Raw genomic sequence first — 19,512 nt, 5'->3', positions numbered from 1 at the left:
CCATGGCTGTGAGAGGAGTGAAAGCTCAAGGATCAAATATATAATCTGCCTGAGGGTAGTCAGTTTCTAGACGGGTTTGTCTCCACTGCCATTTACAGCTTCCTTGAGATATGCTCTTTGGGACTTCACAACTGCTGTCTGAGGGGATGTGAACAGCTGAGGTACTACCTGAGAGGTGGTGGATGACAGACTACAAAAGGAATGTTCTTAAGAGAGCTGTGGGGTGTCTGTTAACAGAGGTGGGACCAAAGAGCAGCTGTTAAATGTTTACATCCTTATTGTCTTATGGGTGAACAAAGCACTTCCTCCTGGGCTTATCTGGAGTAGGCCATTGTCTTCTTTCAAAGGCTCAGCAACCTCACTGTGTTTTCTGTAGCACTCACCTGGTGTCTGCTCACCCAAAGGCATGCAAACACGAACATACCCCAAGAGTTATAGCTGTTGCTTCTGGAGCAGAACAGGAGATGTTTGCTCTAATGACCAATTTAAGTACTCCATTGTCAAAGAGGGTTTGAAATTCTGACTAAGCCAAACCACTCCTGCTGCCTGCACCCCAGCATTTGACAAGAACAATTGCTGAGGCATTATTCCGTATCAAAATAGATACTGAAGTTACTGCTCCAATGGCTTCCTTGCAATGACTTGAGGACTTCTTCATGTGGTTCTGAACTAAATCCAATCCTGCACCCAGATACTGCTGACTGAAAGTGCCACTCAGGCTTGGAGCAGGAAGTGGGAAGCCCAGCAGAGATGTTTGATGCTCTGTGCTGAGCATTACCCAACGTGAGATGGCTGGTTTGATACTCTTCAACTTCTATGGATTTAAGACTCCCAAGTGGTTTCAGTGGAGATTTCAGTGGGTCTGATTTCCCCTTGAAATCATAAATAACCCCAAATTTCTAAAGAGCTGACAGTGGCTCTGTATTTTTGCAGGGTCTGTAGTCATAGCAGCAAACTTTCAAGTCTTTATAGAATCATGGAATGGTTTGGGTTGGAAGGGACCTCAAAGATTATCCATTTCCAACCCCACTATCATGGGCAGGGACACCTCCCACCAGCCCTTGAACACCTCCAGGGAGGGGGCTTCCACAACCTCCCTGGGCAACCTGGTTCCAGTGTCTCCCCACCCTCACTGGAAAGAATTTCTTCCTAACCTCCAGTCTCAATCTCCCCTTTTCCAGCTGAAAGCCATCACCCCTCATCACAGCACCTCAATCCCTTTGTCAGAAGTCCCTCTCCAGTTTTCTTGTAGGTCCCCTTTAAGACCTGTTCAGCAGGTTCTGGCTGCAGGTGCTCCCTGTCTGCGGGCCAGCAGCCTGGTGTGTAACTGAAGCTTGCTGGCTCAGGCACAGCCTCACATTTTGAGTCATGAGACTAGGATTTGGTAAAAGCTTCCAAGAGACTTTTTAAACCACCCCATGATGCTAAACTGCAGGGGAGGGTGGGATGGATCCCCTGTGACTGACAGCTGGGGCAGTACCCACTAACTAAACCATGCTGTACAATTTTAAGCTGTTCTTTTGTAACTAATTTTACTCTTTATTCCCCCAATGTCTTCTCTTTAAGAGTCACCTCCCCAGGACAGGAACTATCTTAAACTGTAAGACTTGACAAGATGCAAGCTCTGTGTGAGTAGGTGTCAGGTCAATGCTCCTAATGAGCAGAGGTGCAAGTGAACTGCATTGCCACCACCCAGTGACCCATTCTCCTGTCAGGGAGAGGAAAGCACAGAAACCTCAGCACTTATAGGTCAAAAGGGTTTGCTTTAAAACAAACAAACAGGTTTCAGGACACAGTTTTGCCAGTGATTCACATTAAATTCCAGGGGAATTGGCAAAGATGACAATTAACAATAGCACTATTTATCTGCCTCTTGAAATCACAGGAGCTTGATATTCACAAGCTCCTCCTGACACGTAACCAGCAGCAAGGTTGTGGCATTTGTGTCATGCTCTGCACCTGCAGAGGAAGAGATGTGGACATCAACAAGACTTCTATTTCATTTTCAGATGCTGCTTTTCACCACCCTTACAGCAGGCTCCCTCTGGATGGCAGTTACACGGCTCCAGCCAAACCAAGACACCTCCATGGAGTGACTGACAGTACAAGGTTGTATTTCACCTCCTTGACCAAACCATTCCACTTCTGCAGCTCACAGTAGCAGGGTGTAAAAACTGTTAATAAAAAACTCCAACTCCTATCAGAAAGTATTCCAGAAGTACTCCAGAAAAACATATGCTAAGAAAGAAGTGTCTCTTTTTCTTCTGTCACAGCTTCCTTTTAAAACCATTTATTAGAAATATCCACCAGTTCATCTGCAGGCCCCAGAACCAGGCAGCAGCAGTCCACTAAGCACATCTGAACAGTTATGTACAGTTCTTCACATCTCAGCCTGTTCCATTTGCAGCGCTGGATCCGTTAACTGGAGGCTCAACAATCAGTCTTGGCTCTATCAGTGCATCCCAGATCTCAGTTATCTGAAAACAAGACAGAGGCAGTACTTAGCATGGAGCAGCTACACCAGCAAGGAGCATTTCTATGTTCTGTTTTGCCTAGACTTGAACAGCAGCACCACTGAACAAAGACCACAGATCTTCCCTTCCTGAATCGAGAGGATCCATTGATCTTTAGAGGATTCATTGATCTTCTTGATGACCCTTAACCTGCCTGACCTCCTGGGTAAGGAAAGATGAAGGTAACAGAAACAGTGCATGGAACAGGTTTTCCAGGGAGGCAGTTGAGGCCTCATCCCTGGAGATATTCAAGGTCAAGCTGGACAATGCTCTGAGCAACCTGATCTAGTGGAGGATGTCCCTGCTGGCTGCAGGAGGCTGGGACTAGATGACATTTGGAGGTCCCTTCCAACCCAAACCATTCTAGGATTCTAATGTATAACCTTGGAAGAACTGCCTCTCTAGACTCATTTTATTAGCCAAGCAACAGGTTGATGATTGGTTTGGAGTCTGGTTGATTCTGGTACAGGCAGGGCACCACTCTGGGATAAAAAAAATTAATTAAAAAGGAATTTTAAAAGATTGAACAGAATTTTTGGCTGCATTATGAAGGGTGTGAGCAGCAGCTCAAGGGAGGTTCTCCTCCTCTACTTTGCCCTGCTGAGGCCACAGCTGGAATACTGGGTCCAGTTCTGAGCTACCCAGTTCAAGAGAGATGGGGATTGCTGGAAAGGCTGAGAGCCCTGGGGCTGTTGAGCCTGGAGAAGAGCAGCCCCAGATGGGATCTGATTAATGCTCAACAGAAGCTAAAAGGTGGTGGTCAAAAGGACGAGGATGACTCTTGACAGGGGTGCCCAGTGACAGGACAAGGGGCAATGGGCACTAACTGGAACTCAGGAGGTTCCATGTGAACAGAAGGAAAAAATTCTTTTGTGTGAGGGTGTTGGAGCCCTGCAGCAGACTGCCCAGAGAGGTTGTGGAGTCTCCTCCTCTGGAGAGATTCCAACCCCACCTGGCCATTGTGATCCTGGTCAAGCTGCTGTGGGTGACGCTGCTTGAGCAGAGGAGTTGGACTGGATGATCCCCAGAGCTCTCTTCCAACCCCCACCACGCTGGGAAGCTGTCGGTAATGTGGCACCTTGTGGTCATGCCCATTTTTGTTAGAAGGGAACAATTACTTTTGCTTCCACTTACTTTAATCAGGCAAATTGTTCTAAAGGGAATCTGAGGTGCAGTCACAGAGCAGGGCCTCTCTCTGCTATGCAAAATTTGTAACAGGCTTCAGAACAAGCCACCCAGGTACCTTTGTGTCCTGAGGGACAGCATATTCTATTAGTTCTGCTCCATCTGCAGACTGGTAAACCAGATCGAATTTCCCTGGCTCTTTAGCAGCTGAAAAACAAACAAACAAACAAAGCTATAAACAAAAATGTTTATCAGGGTTAGAAAGCAAAGCCAAGCCAGCTGGTCTGGGGGGACTTTTTGAGCTGGGTGTTTGGATTCACAACTGTAACAGAATGGGAGGTAGAACTGGATGACACAGACCAGAATTAAGGTAATTACCTAACAGAACTATGCTTGAGAAAGTTAATCAACAATATGATGCCTAAAGTTGAGGAAAATGTTCATATGCTGATTCCTGAATGCTGCTTGAAATGGCCACCCCAGTACAGACCTCCTTCTTCAGAGACATTCCTGCTTTCAGGTGTCTGAAGTGCACTTTGTCCTTGCAGGGACTCAGTTCTACATTCACCAGACAGTGGCTTCACTGGTGTCACAACCAGAGAGCAACCAGAATGTCCTCTCTAATCCCATACAGTCATTGTAATTTCTTCAGAAAACAGAACCAGAGCAGAGATGGATTTGCTGAGGACTCCAGCTGATGGGATCTCAGTTAGTAACAACTTACCAGCATGTGCAGTACACCTACTGAGCGTTAGAACTTCTCCAGTCAAACGGACCTTTTGGGGAGGGACTGAGAAGGGGAAGGAAACTGCAACAGGTTGCCCAGGGAGGGAGTTGAGGTCCCATCCCTGGAGATATTCAAGGTCAGGCTCAACAAGACTCTGAGACACAGGACAGCCAGCACTTGGTATCTCAGGGTACCTACACTGTCCTGCTGCTGATGACAGGATCTCAAGCTCAATCTGTTTCTTCTCAGCATTCCAACTGATTATTCTTCCCTCCTTCAATAAAGCAACAAGAAAAGAACCAAGTGAGAGACACTTCAGCACTGGGTAACTATTCACATCTACAGCCACTGTGGTACCTGATCACAGTTTGAGGACTGTATCTGTCCAACAATTGTTTTTATCTCCATGTATAAAATCTCCAAAGTATTAAAGCTCAGCAGCCTGCAGTTACTGGCATCAATAAACCAAGTTATTCACTGTCACCATCTCTGTAGGTTAAATCAGAACTTGGCCATAATTTGAAGCAGCTACAACATTTTACTTGCAGCAGTTTCAGAATCTGCCTTGACTTGAGCAGGAGACTCAAACACAGCTACTGGAAGGTTTGCATTTGTTGTCATCTCCAACATGTTAATGATCACTAATAACAGTTGTGGGTTTTTAAAAATCCACCTGCCAACATTTCTCTTAGTTTTGCGTTCTGGAGTTTTCACATTTTCTGCAGAGTCAGCTGGCCAAGAAGAAAAACACTGCATGATCTCAAAATATTTAAGTCTCACCTAATATTGTCAGGGAATTAGAGGAAAGAAAACCATTACCTTGTAGTCTGAAACTTCAGGACTGTAATTTTCAGTTAGTTCCAAGCGCTGTGGGAAGAAATACAAACAATAAATGAAAACTTTTCCTGACCCTTGATGATGTCACCTACACCCAGACACCTCTTCTGCAGCAAGAGCTAAGGGTAAGGACCAAGGCTCCCACTCCTGCATCCTGGTGCTGATCACAGTGCTGGGACTCACTGCTCCAAAGGTTTTATGTCCAGGGCAGACTGTGAGAACAGATCAGGGGATGGATCCTAGTCTCCTCAACTGCAGTGACCTCACTTTCATTTCCTTTTTTATCTTACAGTGAAATGTAATTATTTGTATGCTGAGAGTTGCAGTTGCACTCCTAGCATAACAGTCCCCCAACAAAGTAAGATAAAGTTCATCAGTGCAAGCTTTTCATTGTCAGGACTAAGGTATGTGGAGCATGTCCTGCAAAACCTGAGTGGCTCAACTACACCAATTCCAGCCCTCTAACATGATTTCACCAGTTCTTTACCTTAAAGGCAATTCTTTCTCCCACTTGTGGTGGAGCAGCTAGAAGAGGTAAAACACTGTAATCTCTCTTGGGGACCTCCACAGGATCCTGTGAAGCAAAGGGCAAAGCCATTGGTGTAATCACTGCTGTAGCAACCACAAAACACAATGTTTCTGCTGCAGGGATTGCAACAAGTTCTGAGGAGGGAAAGGTGCAGGTCTGAGTTTGTTTTGAGATACATTATACAATCACTGCAATATTGTTTCCTAAACTTCCCCAGGCTGCCTAGAGGAGACAGAGTAGCAGATTTACTAAGTTAACTTTTATCCTGCTAATGTGTTTCTAGTTTGACAAGTGACTCTTCCTGTCAGCTTTCTGTATGGCCAAAGCTGCAAGAAAAGGGTGACTGTGAGTAGGTCACTCACCTGGACAAGAGCAGAAGCATTTGTTGCATCCTCATTTAAGTGCTTCTGTTTCTGGCCTTCACTGCTGTAGTTGTAGAAGAAGCCAGGGTTTGCTCCTCTCCCACGGCCTTGGCCCCACGTCATGCCACGAAACCCACGGCCCCTAGGTGCTCTCCAGAAGTTATCATCCCCTGTTCCACGCCCCCGGCCCCGGCCCTGGCTGGCGAGTGGTCCCTGGCGGCTGTTGGCAGTGGTGGTTGGCAGCTGTTGAGTGCAGTTCCTCCCCGTGGAATTACTCAGCCCAGCATTTGCTGTGGGTTTTTTAATCACAAGAGTTTCTGAGTCTGAGCTATCAGAGTCTGAGGAGGAGCTCTTTGCTTTGGGAGCCTTGGTGGCACTGGGTTTCACAGCTGTCACCTTGTTAGGCAGTGACTTCTTGTCTTGGGCAGTTGCCACCTTCTCATCCTCTGTACTGGAGTCAGAATCTGAACTAGTAGCCTGGGATTTTTTAGCATTGTCACTAACTGTAGTCTTTGTGGCATTTTCAGTGTTAGCTTTGTTAGAGACAACAGTTTTCACACCAGCATTGGCAGCAGCTTGGGATTTGTCTTTGGGAAGTGTTGCCACTACAGCTTTATGGGAAGATTTATTTTGCTTTACATTCACTTCACTGCTATTACTGTCAGATGATGTGCTGGAGGAATCTGAAGATCCTGCCCTCTTTCTTCTGGGCTGTGGTGTGGGGTTTTTGGTGTTACTTTTACCATTTGCCTGTTCTAAAGCCACATTTGCTGCAGCAACCTCTGTCTGCTTTCGATCCTTCTTTTTTGTTGCCAGCTGTTTCTCCCTCTCTGTTATTTTTAGTTTTTTAGACTGGTCAGTGGAGCTCTCTTCCTTACCTTCTGGGAGTCTATTTCTCCCACTAGCTTCTTCCCTTCTTTTTCTTTTCTTGTACTTTTTTTGAGAGTCACAAATATCTACAGAGGTCTCTTCCCTACAAGAGGAATACTCAGGATTATGTTTATTCTTTTTCTTTTCCTTTTTATGCCTGTTGCCTTCATTTCTAGAGATTTCTTCCTCTTCATGCTTTGGTCTGGGCCTTTTTTTGGCTTCTTTTGGTGTAGAAGAGAAGTCATCATCGATCTCTTCATACTCATCTGCAACTATCTCTTCCAATTTTACTCTGTCAAAACAGCAAACAAAATGCACTTTCAGCATCATTAACAGGCTTCTCTCCGTGTTTGCAGCTCGGGTAAGCTGTCTTTTGGGACCCGAGGTTCCCAGCCAGCCCTCCCTTGAGGACAGGGGTTCTGCCCAGGCCGTGCAGATGCTCGGGGCAGGTGCCAGGAGCACCGGAGGTTGGAGGTATCGCTCTCCTTCCATCCCTGAGGCGATTCCAACGCCCTGGCTCTCCATCCCCTTTCAGACATCCCGGGGTCTCTCAGGCCCTGCAGGCTTTAGGGAACGGTGAACGGTGTCCATGTGCGCCCAGCCCCCGCTCAATCACTCAGGGAGCCATTGGGCTTCGGGAAACAGCGAGAAGGGCCCGAGAACACCTCTCCGGTTCCCCGCGGTGGGCACCGCCAGGCCCCCGTCTGTGTCCCACTGCGGGAGCCTTGTTTCAGGCCTGTCAGGGGCCACTCCCGATCCCGGTGCCGCGCAGTCCCAGGGCCCCAAAGCGTCCCTCTCCCGCCGCCGGCTGCGCCCGGGCCCCTGCCCCGCCGTACCGGAGCGAGTCGTTGTCCCGCACGAGGCGGGCGCTCTCAGTGGGGGGCAGCAACGCTCCCTCCAGGAACAGGCTGAGCCGGGCCCGCCGGCTGAAGCCGAACCTGTGGCGAATGAGACTGACGAGGTCGGTGATGAGGCGCACCTGGCTGGGCTCCAGCAGCAGCCAGCAGAGCGCGCAGCCTGGGCTGCCCGGTGGCGGGTAATCAAAGAGCAGCCGCAGCCGCACCGGGGCCCCGCCGGCCGCCGCCATCTTGGAGCAGAAAGAGACCGATGGGAGGGCAGAAGGGGACGACGGCGGCGCGTAGCGGACAAAATGAGCGGGAGACAAGGGAGCCGCGGCCACGCCCCCCGAGGGCGGGGCTGGTCCCGCACACAAGAGAGTGCGGTCCCGGACCCTGAAGGTTGTCGGTAGGATGAGGCTGCTGCGCGCCGCGACCGGGCTGGGGCTGCTGGCACTGGCCGCAGGTACGGGGCTGAGGGACAGAGTGCGGCACGAACGGAGTGCAGCGGAACGAAGTGTCTTGCCCTGTGGCCTTGCTCTGGGCACAGTACGGGGCCTGGGCTGAGCGGCAGGAAGTTTCCGCGCCTTGCCGTGGCTGGGGGTGGGAGCCGGGTGGGAGCCCCCATGGGAGCTGGCGGCGGCCCCGTGCGTGGCCCTGGGTGGCCCCAGCCTGAGCTGCCGCCGTGTGTGCGCTAGGGACTCCCGTGACCTTGCGAGACATCCCCTCCCACCCTGCCTGATCAGGATCTGCGCTCCCCAGAGCCCCAGGGAATCGTTTTTAAAGCAGCAACGTGGAAACTAAGGTCCCGTTTGACCGACCTGGGTAAAACGGGAGGGAGTGGCTCCCCATGAAGCAGGGCAGCGCTGCTGCAGTAGGGGCTGCTCAGGAAGTTGTGGTGATGCCCGCGCTGTGGAGCCCAGCAAAGGACTCGGTGCTGTGGCTTGAGCGTCTCATTGCTGCCTCGCCAGGGGACTTCTGTCCTGATGAAGGAGACCAAGGGATGTAGTTTCAAAGGTCTGTCTCTGGGAAAGTGTCTGTGTCCTACGTGGGCAGCGTCTGGCTGCTTGAACTGAGAAGACTGCACTGACTTCATTCACAGACTCACAGAAAGCATCGGGTTGGAAAGGACCCTCAAAGGTCAGCTTGTCCAACCCCCCTGGTCAGCAGGGACATCACCAACTAGAGCAGGCTGCTCAGGGCCCTATCACGTTTGACCTTGAATGTCTCCAGGGATGAGGCCTGGACCAAATCTCTGGGCAACCTGTTCTGATTGAGTTGCTAGGATTCTTGTTTGTTAGGCTCTGGCTATTATGCATTGATTCTCTTTGGAGACTGTAAAATGATTTGATCATCCCAGAGTCTAAGATCGAAGTGTTGGATCCTTAAGGGAGCCCTGGTGCCTCAGAAGCTGGTGTGAGTTACTCTATCGTGCCTAGTAGAGCTGTGCTTTCCATACAGGTCTTCAAACTTTGATGTTTTCCTGATGATAGAAAAGATTTCCTGGTTCTTGCTCTGCTGTTTTGGCAACAGCAGTGATGTCAGGCCCTGATAAGTAAGCCTTTAATTGATCACTTAACTTCGTTCATGGGTGATAACTCAGCTGTACTTGTGGGTGTAGGTATGGGCAGATTTCTTAGAGTATTTTTTTTTTTTAATAGAAGCACTAATAATTGTCACACCCAAGACTGAAATCTAATCTTTTGGGGCAAACTTGGTAGGAAGCCCAAAGCAGAGTCTGTTTACTTAGCTGCTTATTTCTTCCCTCCAAGGTGTAGTTCTGAGGCAACCACAAGAGCCCAAAGAGCTGTGGGGATATGTGCAAGTTCGAAGCAAGGCCCACATGTTCTGGTGGCTCTACTATGCAAACAACCCAACCAAAGACTTCACAGAGCTGCCTCTCATCCTGTGGCTTCAGGTAAGCTTTGGTGAAAGATAATTCATCCCATCTATGCCTGGTTCAGTCTCAGAGCTCTCTTACAGCTCTGCAGAAATGAGATTCAGAATTACCCAATTCTAAATGATTCACCTTGTGAAGGTGTCCAGCTTAGGAAGAAATAATGAAAATAGTATTCTGCAGTTGTGGGGTGTCCCCAGCTGCTTCCCTTCCATCAAGTTAAGTCTCAGAGAGCTTGCTCTTAACGTTTATACAGCAGTAGTGCTTTTGGGGCCACATACTACAAGTACATTGCAGCACCACTGCTCCTTTTCTGAAGGGCTTACAGTCCAAACAATGCTCAGACAGAGAGTAGGTAAAATAACCTGTGATAAAGAAAGATTTCTAAATGGAAAGGAGTAAGAGAGACTCTGATTGTTTAGCCTTTGGTCCCATTCAATCACATTTTGATCAAAGGCAGTGGTGTGTGCTCTGCCTTCCCCTCCAGCAGTAGATTTCAGAAGTTATTGTTGACTGTGCTCACCTGATGACTCGGTGTTTTTCTTTTTGGGGTTATTTCATCAGTGAACTGCACATGATGGTAAACTTGTGACTTGAGAGCAAACTTCTGTATTTGGTGTTAAGGGGAAGGGTTTTCCAGCTGCACTCACCCAGCATGCAGCTCATCAGACGCTTTCACAAGTGGGTGATTGCTCTCCTTAACTTCTTGCTTTCAAAAACAGCCTCTGTACACACCAGGAGAGCTGGTGAGGAAGGGAGCCTGCCTTGAAATTGACATGGAGAGCAAAAACCACTTTAAATTTAGTGTCTCATTCTCCTTACTGACTTGCTATGTTCCTCTCCTATCTGCCATATCTGGTACCATGCTGCCTTTTAACTTGCTTGTCATTTGGTATTTCCCCACAGGGAGGTCCAGGAGCTTCAGGCAGTGGATTTGGGAACTTTGAAGAGATTGGTCCATTAGACAAAGAAATGAAACCAAGAAACACAACCTGGGTATAGTAGAGTTCAGCTTCTAATTGCAAAGCTTTGTTGACTGTGTAAGCAAATATTTGCTGTGCAAAAATTGCCCAGAACAGCTTTCACTTAGCTCTGTAGAACTACAACAATTCATCTTAAAATAGCAAGAGCCTAGTTAGAACTGAAGAATGGTCAGTAGTTAATTTGATTGGATGGAATATGTGAATGAATTTGTGAATTGCAGAGCAGGGAAATTCCAGGAGATGTTATTTCAGATCCTAGCTTTGTTGGATACAGCTGAAGAGGTTTTTCTGGATGGCTGGCAACAAGTAACCAGCAGCTCCTAATGACAAGTCTAGGATGGCCTCCAAGGCAAAACAAATTACAGCTGCCTCTGAAGGTGGAAATTTATTCAATCAACTTAACTTGTGCTCTGAGCTACCAATAGTCTGACTGCCCTGCAGCTCCCTAGATTGTGTGGGTGATCACTGGGATTTTTTGGGTGCCTTTCTTGCTGCAGAATTTATTGTACCTCCCTAGTTGTGAGCTTTCCTGCTCTGAGCTATGCCAGCTGTGTGCTCATCTCCTGAATGTATTTAGGCACTTAGAGAACACTTGCTGTAGCAATTTTGCAAAAGCCCAGCAAATCAAAAAGAAAAACCTTCTTTTACATACAGGCAAGTCTCACCTGTCCCATTCTCCTTTGGACTAAATCTTTCTGCAAACTCTTTCAGGGTCAGATATTTGGTGTCTCAGTTAATCATATTTGCCCTCAAAACAAAGGTTTCTGCTGGTGCCAGACTGAGGTTTCATACAAACCCTTCCTTCTCCTTGTACAGCTGCAGGCAGCCAGTATCTTGTTTGTGGACAATCCTGTGGGTGCTGGATTCAGCTATGTAGATGACTGCAGCTTGTTTGCCAAAAACCTGACCACAGTAGTTTCTGACATGATGGTTTTTCTTGGAGAGTTCTTCACAAGCAGAACAGAATTCCAGGTAAGCACATTGAATTTTTGGTTAGAATCATGAGGGTTTTTTTTTTATTTGGCTTTTGAACAGATCTCAAGCAGAATGAGTGAACAGACCTGCAGGTAGCAGCATGTGTTTGGTGGGAGTCAGGGCAGGTGTCACCACTGCCTCTTGCTGCAGCAGCTGTCTTGAATTTGGTGCTAGTTAGGTAAGCAGAGGGGGAGGGATTCTTGTCTGTCTTGTGATCTGAGAAGCAGACAGGATCATGGCTGTCCTAGTGCCAAAACACTGAAGTGCCTGCTTCAAAACTCCCCCCAGTAAGGCTATTACAGAAGTTTGCCTGCAGCTTAGAAGCAGAACAGCCAGTGTCTGCTAGTGAGGGGTGAGGAGGCAGTGCTTGGCTTCAGTGGGATGTGGGAGATACTTGGAGGTCTTCTGCCCTCATTGTTTGGCTTCTCTCTCTCTCTCTCTCTCCAGACCATCCCATTCTATGTATTTTCTGAATCCTATGGAGGTAAAATGGCTGCTGGCATTGCTTTAGCTCTGCATGAGGTGAGTGCTTGGAGGATGAGTTCATTTTCACTTTAAAGCATGATCTACAAGTTTATATTTGCCTGCTACTTACTTTTCACATAAAGAGAAGTGAGAGGCATGAGTAGCTAACTAAAAGTTGATGGTTTTGGTTTTTTTTTTTTGCTTTTGTTCTTCCTCTTACTTGCCAAGGCTGTGCAAAATGGGACAATAAGGTGCAATTTTATGGGGACTGCTCTTGGAGACTCGTGGATTTCTCCTTTGGGTATGTTTAAAAGCTTCAGATTGTGGGAGGTTTGTTGTTGGTTTGGTTTTGTGGTGGTGTTTTGAGGTTTGGGGCTGCTTTGTTGTTGTTTGATTTGGTTTTGTTTGGGGGTTTTGACCATTCCCTGTGTTTATAGAGTCAAAAATGCCAGCCCTGCCTTAATTGAATGAATCTTTAGTGAGTTACTTGAGCACTGCAAGCTGTGATTGAAGGATCTACCTTTGGGATGTATATAGATTATGAAAAGTCAGCAAAGTCAGTGAGGAGCATGCTGGCATGGAAGTTGGGTGGTGGGGAAATGCCCCTACACATCTCCATGGCCTCTGAGATGTTTAGGTCAGAGTACTGCACTTAAAATATGGCTACCAAGGGATTCAACAAGGTTGCAGCTGAAGTTTTCTGTTTGCACAAGACGACCTTGTGCTGAGGAACTGATGTACTCACAGACCTGCAAGAGATAGTGTCTGGTGGAGGACAAAATCAAGCTAAAGGTCTCTTGGTCCTCCAATGATATTTGCAAGGGCAGGCTTCACAGATTCTCTGCAGCATGAGACAATGCCAAGCAAATTCCTCTCTGTCTCTTATCAGCTGATCCTTGAGACCTTAGAGACAATCTTGTTATAAAGCAGATTTAGGTTATTACCCCATTTTAACCCTGTAAGTTTGCAGACAGATCAGCTTAGCCAGTGCCCATTCACTTCTCAGCTCTCTGCCATGTGCTGCAGAGTTGGGGTGAGAACATTTAGTTGCTCTAAGTGTCGCTAATTACTGTCTAGGGGGTTAATGCTGTTGCAGTGCTTTTATTGGCTTTCAGGATTTGTAAAGCACCTGCTCTCTGGTGCATAACCTTTGGGCTAAAGTGAGCTGCCAGTACCTTTTAACTGATTGAATTCATCTCCATGACCTTGCTATAATAAAGGAAATCAAATGTCAAAAACTTGAAGTTTGCAATCTGTTCTGTTTTTTAGACTCTGTGCTGTCTTGGGGGCCCTACCTTTACAGCACTGTAAGTACCTCCTTCATTGTTCTCACCTGGTTACTTGCTCTGCCAAGCAGTACAAATGGATGTTGATTTGTAAGGTTAGCTCTTAACCAGAAGAAAAACCTCAGCTGCATGGAGGCTGTTAGGGAGAAATGAATGCGGAATTGTAATGAAAGCTGTCTTTTTATTTTTGTCTTCTAGTCTCTCCTTGATGACAATGGGCTGGCAGAGGTGACTGCTGTTGCCAAGGAAATAATGGCTGCTATAAATAAAAACCAATATGGGCTGGCCACTGAGCTCTGGGGCAAGGCTGAGAGTATCATTGAAGAGGTGAGATCTCTGACCAGTGCCTGGGGAGACACAATTTCAGGTTACCCTTTCTATGAGCACTGCCTGGGCACAAATTCTCCAGCCCCTGGCCCAGCCATTTCTGGCAGTATTAGTTTTACCAGGAGCTGTTTGTTTGCTCACGCCACTGATTGGGAGAGGCAGTGACCCATGTGGGTTTTGCAGCATTGCATCAAGGTTTCAACCTGACCCAGCACTTCAATTTTAGCCCAGAGCTGGTCCCACTGATTCCGGTGGAGCCCAGTTTCAGCTGTCTCATTCAAAGCTTTGTTTGGAATATTGAAAACTGCATCCAGCAGGACACAGGTTTCCAGCTAAGCCTAGATTCTTGTTTAAAGAACTACAAGAGGAGGAAAAGAACCTCAGGTTATGTCCCCCTCTTGTGGGTTGCTGCATCTTGTTACTTAGCAAATCCCAGCTTAAAAGATGGTTAAAAGCTTTGTTGTTGTTTTGCTAGTTGAAGGATTGCTCACCATTTCATTGCTTTGTGTATTTTTAGTACAAGTAAGGCTCTGCCTTCCTCAGATGGGAGGGACTCAGCTGAGAGCTTCTTTGTATCTGACAGTGCCTTGCACATTGCTTCACTTTGGAAGGAACTTGTGGTTCCCATTTTCCCTTTCTTTTCAAGTCTGCTTCTCTTTTCCTCCCAGTTGTGATACCACTGTCAGGGTGCAGGCACTTCACTTCTAGGGTGGTGTGAGCTGATTTCTGACCTAGGCATCAGAACCTTTAAGAATTCAAAAACTGAATCAAGCAGGGCTTCAAGAATCTGGAATGGCAACCCTGATCACACCTGTCCTTTGCACTCAGGCTGTCTGCATCGGGGCTGCCACTACAATTCTTGGATGTGTCCAGGTGTCAGCAGGGGTGGCTGATGCTTATCACCATGTTCTTGAGGAAGCATTTCAGATTATGAAAGGAGAATGTTGAGCAAGAGGCAGAGTCAGGGTGGACTAGATCTGCCAGAAGAGGCCTCTGAAGGCATCTCTGGCACTGCAGCTCTGTGATGAGTAATGAGGCTGCCTGCAGTCATTTGCAGGGCGTAAGGCTTCCTGTAGCTCCACATCCGTGTGAGAGGAGTAAATAGCATCTCTGGCACAGCCTGTGTGTGAACAAAGGCTTGGGGAACCCCTTCCCAACTTCTCAAAGCAAATGGAGAAACAAAGTGCTGGCCTAAGCACCATCCTGACATGTAGATGAAGTGGCAGGTCAGAGTCCTTTATTTAGGAACTCTTTCAGGAGTCTGTTCCTCTTAGCTGTGAAGTGTTTGTTGCAGTGGTGCTGCCATTATCTTGTCTTTCAGAACACAGACAATGTCAACTTCTATAACATCATGACTAAGGATGTTCCAGAAATGAAAGCAAGTGACCAAGAAAATCTTCATTTCAGTAAGTTGTGTTTCAGTGCTTGCACTGCTGAGGCCATTCATGCACCAATTAAACTCTGATAGTGGCAACAGCCTCAATTTAACACATCCTTTCAATGGGACCTTCAAATCCCACTTGATGTGGCATTTTCCTGAGCAGAACTTGTTTGCTCTTGCATAAATAGGGATAAATAGGAATGTGGAACAACCCTTCTATAGATTACACCTCCAACTATACATCCTGCACAGATTACTCCAAGGAAGTAGTCAGTATAATTGCAACAGTTCTATGACCTTTAAGTTGCTTCCTCTTAATGTCTCTTATTTCTGCTGTCAAGCTAGGACACAGAAATGCCCTGTCCATATAAACAGTCTGACTTTTGCCCTGTGATGTTTATCCATCAGAGTGAAAAAACTAAATGTATAGAATTTCTTCCAAGCTCTTCATCAATTTGTTGGCTTCAGCAGGGAAGGTGAAGGGCACAGTTAAGACCCAAAAGCAAAGCACTGCAGCTTAAAAAAGAACTGCTGTGTGGAGAGGGAAAATCCTGGCTGTACCAAGTGGCTACAGCAAAGCTGGTCCCCTGATAGTGTTGTCAGCCAGAAGTGGAAATGGGTGGTTGGGTTCTTCCTGTGTCATGCCCTGACCTAAATAAGGGTTGATTTCAGTGGTGCTAAGTAGAAGTCAGCAAATCTCTGTGGTGTTGCATTTTCATTAGGCAAGAGTTTGCTGGCTGTGACTGGAGCACTGAAAATGCTGTGTGCAGGGTCAGAGGCTTAAACGTGCAGTGATCCAAGTGTCCTCTCTCCTCAGTGAGGCTTTACCAACGCCACGTCAAAACCATGGGCAAGGACAGCCTGAAAGATCTGATGAATGGCCCCATCAGGAAGAAGCTGCAAATCATCCCTGACTGTGTGCAGTGGGGAGGTACTTTCCTGGCTGCTGTGGATCTGTGTATTGCAGGCTGGAGGAAGATGCAAACCAAGGCAGTGATGTGAAATTGTCCTGATCCTTGGGTCTCAGAGGAGGGATTCCTCTCAGAAATGAGCTTGTAGTGAAGCAGGCCTGTGGGAGCAGATGTGGTTCTGATTTTGCTGCTTGCATCTAACTTTAGCCAAGCAGCTAAGAATACAGGGGGAGGAGGATGATCTCGTGTGTCTCAGCAGCTGGCATCTGTCTTCATGCAGTCCTGCTGAAATCTGTCAGTTTTTCTCTGCCAGAAGGCTGATGGTGTGTGCTGGTGTGTGGTGTGGAGGGGAGAGTGTAAAACAGGGAGGGAAGGTTTAAAGGACTGATGCCAGCCTGCTGTATGTGTAAAATAGCAGGCAGAAGCTGCAGTGCAGTCTGTGAGCTCCAGCAGGAGCATGGCTGCTTTCTGGGTCTCTGTAGCTACTCAGACAAATCACTGCCTGCTGCTTTGGGCTAGAACTGCCTTTTGTATGCAGCCACAAACTGTGTTTTAAAACCTTTGGCCAGTTGCTTCTGTCCCAGCTTGGGGATGACTTCTTTCCTTCATCAGTTAAAAGTTGCCTCCTTTCTGGTTCTGCCCAGGTCAGTCCAGGCAAGTCTTTGAGAACATGGCTGAGGACTTCATGAAACCTGTCATTGATATTGTGGATCAGCTTTTGGCAGCCAAGGTCAATGTTACAGTCTACAATGGGCAGCTGGATCTCATTGTTGACACCATGGGTAAGAGACTTCTTGACTGAGTTGGGAGCAGGATGTGTGACAAGCAGAACATGAAGTTGCAGTAATGTTGGTACTCAGGTCTCCAGCTCTCCGTGCACATCTCCTGACTGGCAGCACTTAAACACTGCAGTCAGAAATGAGCAGCACTGGGCATGTTTTGTTTACATGCCTCAGAGAGGCAATCCCTTTACTTCCATTGTACTGTTGGGAAGTGGATCTGCAGCATCAATAATTGCTTGTTTCAGTGGAGCCCATAAGTAGGTGGGTAGCTAATAACTCAATTCCCCTGACACATACAGATCTGTGCACACTCATTCATAAATGAGGCTAGATGAATAAGTATCTGGAAATTCCCCTCTGCTGTGCCTTGAAGATCCTGTTCTTTGGGTCAAAAATTGGTGCAAGACACAGGTCAGCCTTCAAGTGGCCTGCAGCAAGGTGCCAGAAACAAGGGTGTTGGTAATTGCTTGGGGGAGGGTGAAGCTGAGGAGTTATCACAGGTGCTGCTCAGTAAGGTGTGGGCTCCTTCACATTGTTTGTCCCTTGCTGCTTGCAAGATGAGGAAGCTTGGGAGGCAGGCCAAGTGTTGGTGAAATGCTGCAAGGCTGCTCTGCTCCCTTCCCTTCACCTCTTCTTAGTGATTTAATAATCTGCCATCACAGACTGCTCAAACATTTTCCACGTTGTGAAAAGCTTTATCCTTTGTCTGTCTCTGCCCACTTAGATATTCAGATGCCCTTCATGAACAACACAGCAGCCAATAGATCAGGAAACCAGAGTATTTAGGCTGTCAAAACAGATTAGCATTTGGTGGTGCTCCAGCTTAGCTGCTCCAAACGTGATAAAATTGAGTTGCAGTTCACATGTAAGTTCTTCTGGTAGTTCAGAGGTAACCTAAAGAGTTGTCCCCCTTGGTGTCCTGGAATTTATCTGTTTTTGCTGTGTTGACTTCCACTTTCTGTACCAGGCACCTGAAAATGGAAAACCTTTTGAGGCTGCTCTTGATGAATGACTGCAACAGCCAGAGGAGCAGTGTCTCTTCTGATTTCCAGGAAGGGCACTTGGTGTGGCTGGTTCTTCTCCATGGCAGCATGTTCATGGTGTTTGAGGAGTAAAGCAAAGCATGTCAGAATTGCTAGGGCTGCAGAGCCTCCCAGAGGTGCATCTCCAGCTTGTCCATTTCACAAACACCTTCACTGTTTGCTTTTTCCCTTTTCCCATCACTGGTTTGTTTCAGCTTGTCCTGAACACAGCCTTTGTCATTCTCCTAAGGTCGCCAAAATGGTTTCTAGAGTCTGAGCACACAGAGACTCCGTTTGCTCTGCTGTGTGTCTATCTGGTACAGTAGGCATCCAGCTGAACTGGGGCTCCCAAGCTGCCATGTCAGTGCTGGCAATCAAGCATCTTTCTTTTCTCCAACAGGCCAGGAGGCATGGATCCGGAAGCTGAAATGGCCTTGTCTGGCCCAGTTCAGCCAGCAGAGGTGGAAGCCACTCTATGTGTCTCCAGAATCCACTGAGACAGCTGCTTTCCACAAGGCCTATGAGAACTTGGCTTTCTTCTGGATTCTGAAGGCTGGACACATGGTAATAATGCACTTTTTGAGGTGGGATATACCATTAGGTAACTCAGCATTTAGGATGAGAGGCTTTGGCCTCAAGCTGCTGCAAGGGAGGTTTAGTTTGGATATTAGAAGAAACATCTTCACTGAAAGGGTTCTCAAACACTGGGACAGGCTTCTCAGAGTAGTGGTTAAATCCCCATCTTTGGAGGGGTTTAGAAGAGGCAGAGATGTGGTGATGAGAGACCAGACTTGGTAGAGGTAGAGAATGGTTGGATTCAAATGTCTTTTTTCAGTCCAAATGGTTTTATGATTATGAGCAAGCAAATTGAAGATGTCCAAGTACTTACTGTCTGCTTCCTTACAGCAGCTGCTGATCATGTGCTCTCCTCTGTGTGCTAGGTACCATCTGACCAAGGAGAGATGGCACTGAAGATGCTCAGAATGGTGACCCAACAGCAGCACTAGGGAAGGGGAGGCCAGCTCAGGCTTCTGCTGGCATTGCTCCTGCAGAGTGAGAGTCCAGAACAAGAAGTTGCAGGAGGAACAGTGGTGCTTGGACACAGCCTCTCTGGTCTTGCTGACAATGTGCACAGGCCCTTTTGGAAAGGCTTTTTTTTTTTTTTCCTCTTGAATGAGTTGATGCTTTTGATTTTTATTTTTTTAAAGCTGTGATTTGCTGCCTTTAACACTTTTCTTGATGGCTTTTCCAGAGGGAAGTCTACTCACAAACAACAAGCTCTGAGCCTTTGACTTGGAAGCATTTTGTGCTTTTGCACAAAGCTGCCCTTCCCTGACTGCTCTCTTGTCTGTTCAAACACCAAGACTAAAACTGATTGGCGTCCTGATAGATTTGTTCTCCAAGCAAGGTTGTTCCTCCCCTGAGCTAACCTGTTTCATGGGGCTGTGGAATGTGCCTTCCTTTGTCCTCAGGCCTCTGCTTGAGTCACCTGGCTGGATTACAAGCTGAAGACATGGAGTTGCCAGGAGAGAGGACCTGCTCTGGAGGAATTCCAGTCTGTCTCATCTTGCTGAGGTGCCTGAACTAGGAACCAAGATTCTTCAGCCTTCCTGTGCTATGGAGAGAGACACCTGCTCAGAGGAAGATCTGACCTTTTTCACCTGACCATGTAGTTCTTGTTTTC

The 19,512-nt window shown here is 47.3% G+C and overlaps 2 protein-coding genes across 2 annotated transcripts; one reads left to right on the top strand and one right to left on the bottom strand.

Annotated features, from left to right (window-relative positions):
• Positions 1-2,280: 2,280 nt before the first annotated feature.
• Positions 2,281-8,050, bottom strand: COIL (coilin). Its single transcript, XM_054393901.1, has 7 exons — positions 7,800-8,050; positions 6,094-7,255; positions 5,690-5,776; positions 5,185-5,232; positions 4,564-4,639; positions 3,757-3,845; positions 2,281-2,477 (listed from the first exon to the last, which is right to left on the bottom strand). The coding sequence occupies exons 1-7, from the start codon at positions 8,048-8,050 to the stop codon at positions 2,388-2,390; spliced, it is 1,803 nt and encodes a 600-aa protein (XP_054249876.1). The 3' UTR covers positions 2,281-2,387.
• A 1,577-nt stretch (positions 8,051-9,627) lies between these two features.
• SCPEP1 (serine carboxypeptidase 1) lies at positions 9,628-18,835 on the top strand. The gene is made up of 12 exons (XM_054393963.1): positions 9,628-9,717; positions 10,603-10,692; positions 11,496-11,651; positions 12,102-12,176; positions 12,348-12,420; positions 13,389-13,426; positions 13,604-13,732; positions 15,054-15,138; positions 15,931-16,044; positions 16,669-16,806; positions 18,229-18,392; positions 18,770-18,835. Exons 1-12 carry the CDS (start codon positions 9,643-9,645, stop codon positions 18,833-18,835), a joined length of 1,203 nt encoding a protein of 400 aa, XP_054249938.1. The 5' UTR covers positions 9,628-9,642.
• Positions 18,836-19,512: the final 677 nt, after the last annotated feature.

Source organism: Indicator indicator, chromosome 29 (assembly GCF_027791375.1).
Source record: "Indicator indicator isolate 239-I01 chromosome 29, UM_Iind_1.1, whole genome shotgun sequence".
Classification (NCBI taxonomy): domain Eukaryota; kingdom Metazoa; phylum Chordata; class Aves; order Piciformes; family Indicatoridae; genus Indicator; species Indicator indicator.
This window is presented reverse-complemented; position numbering and strand designations above follow the sequence as displayed.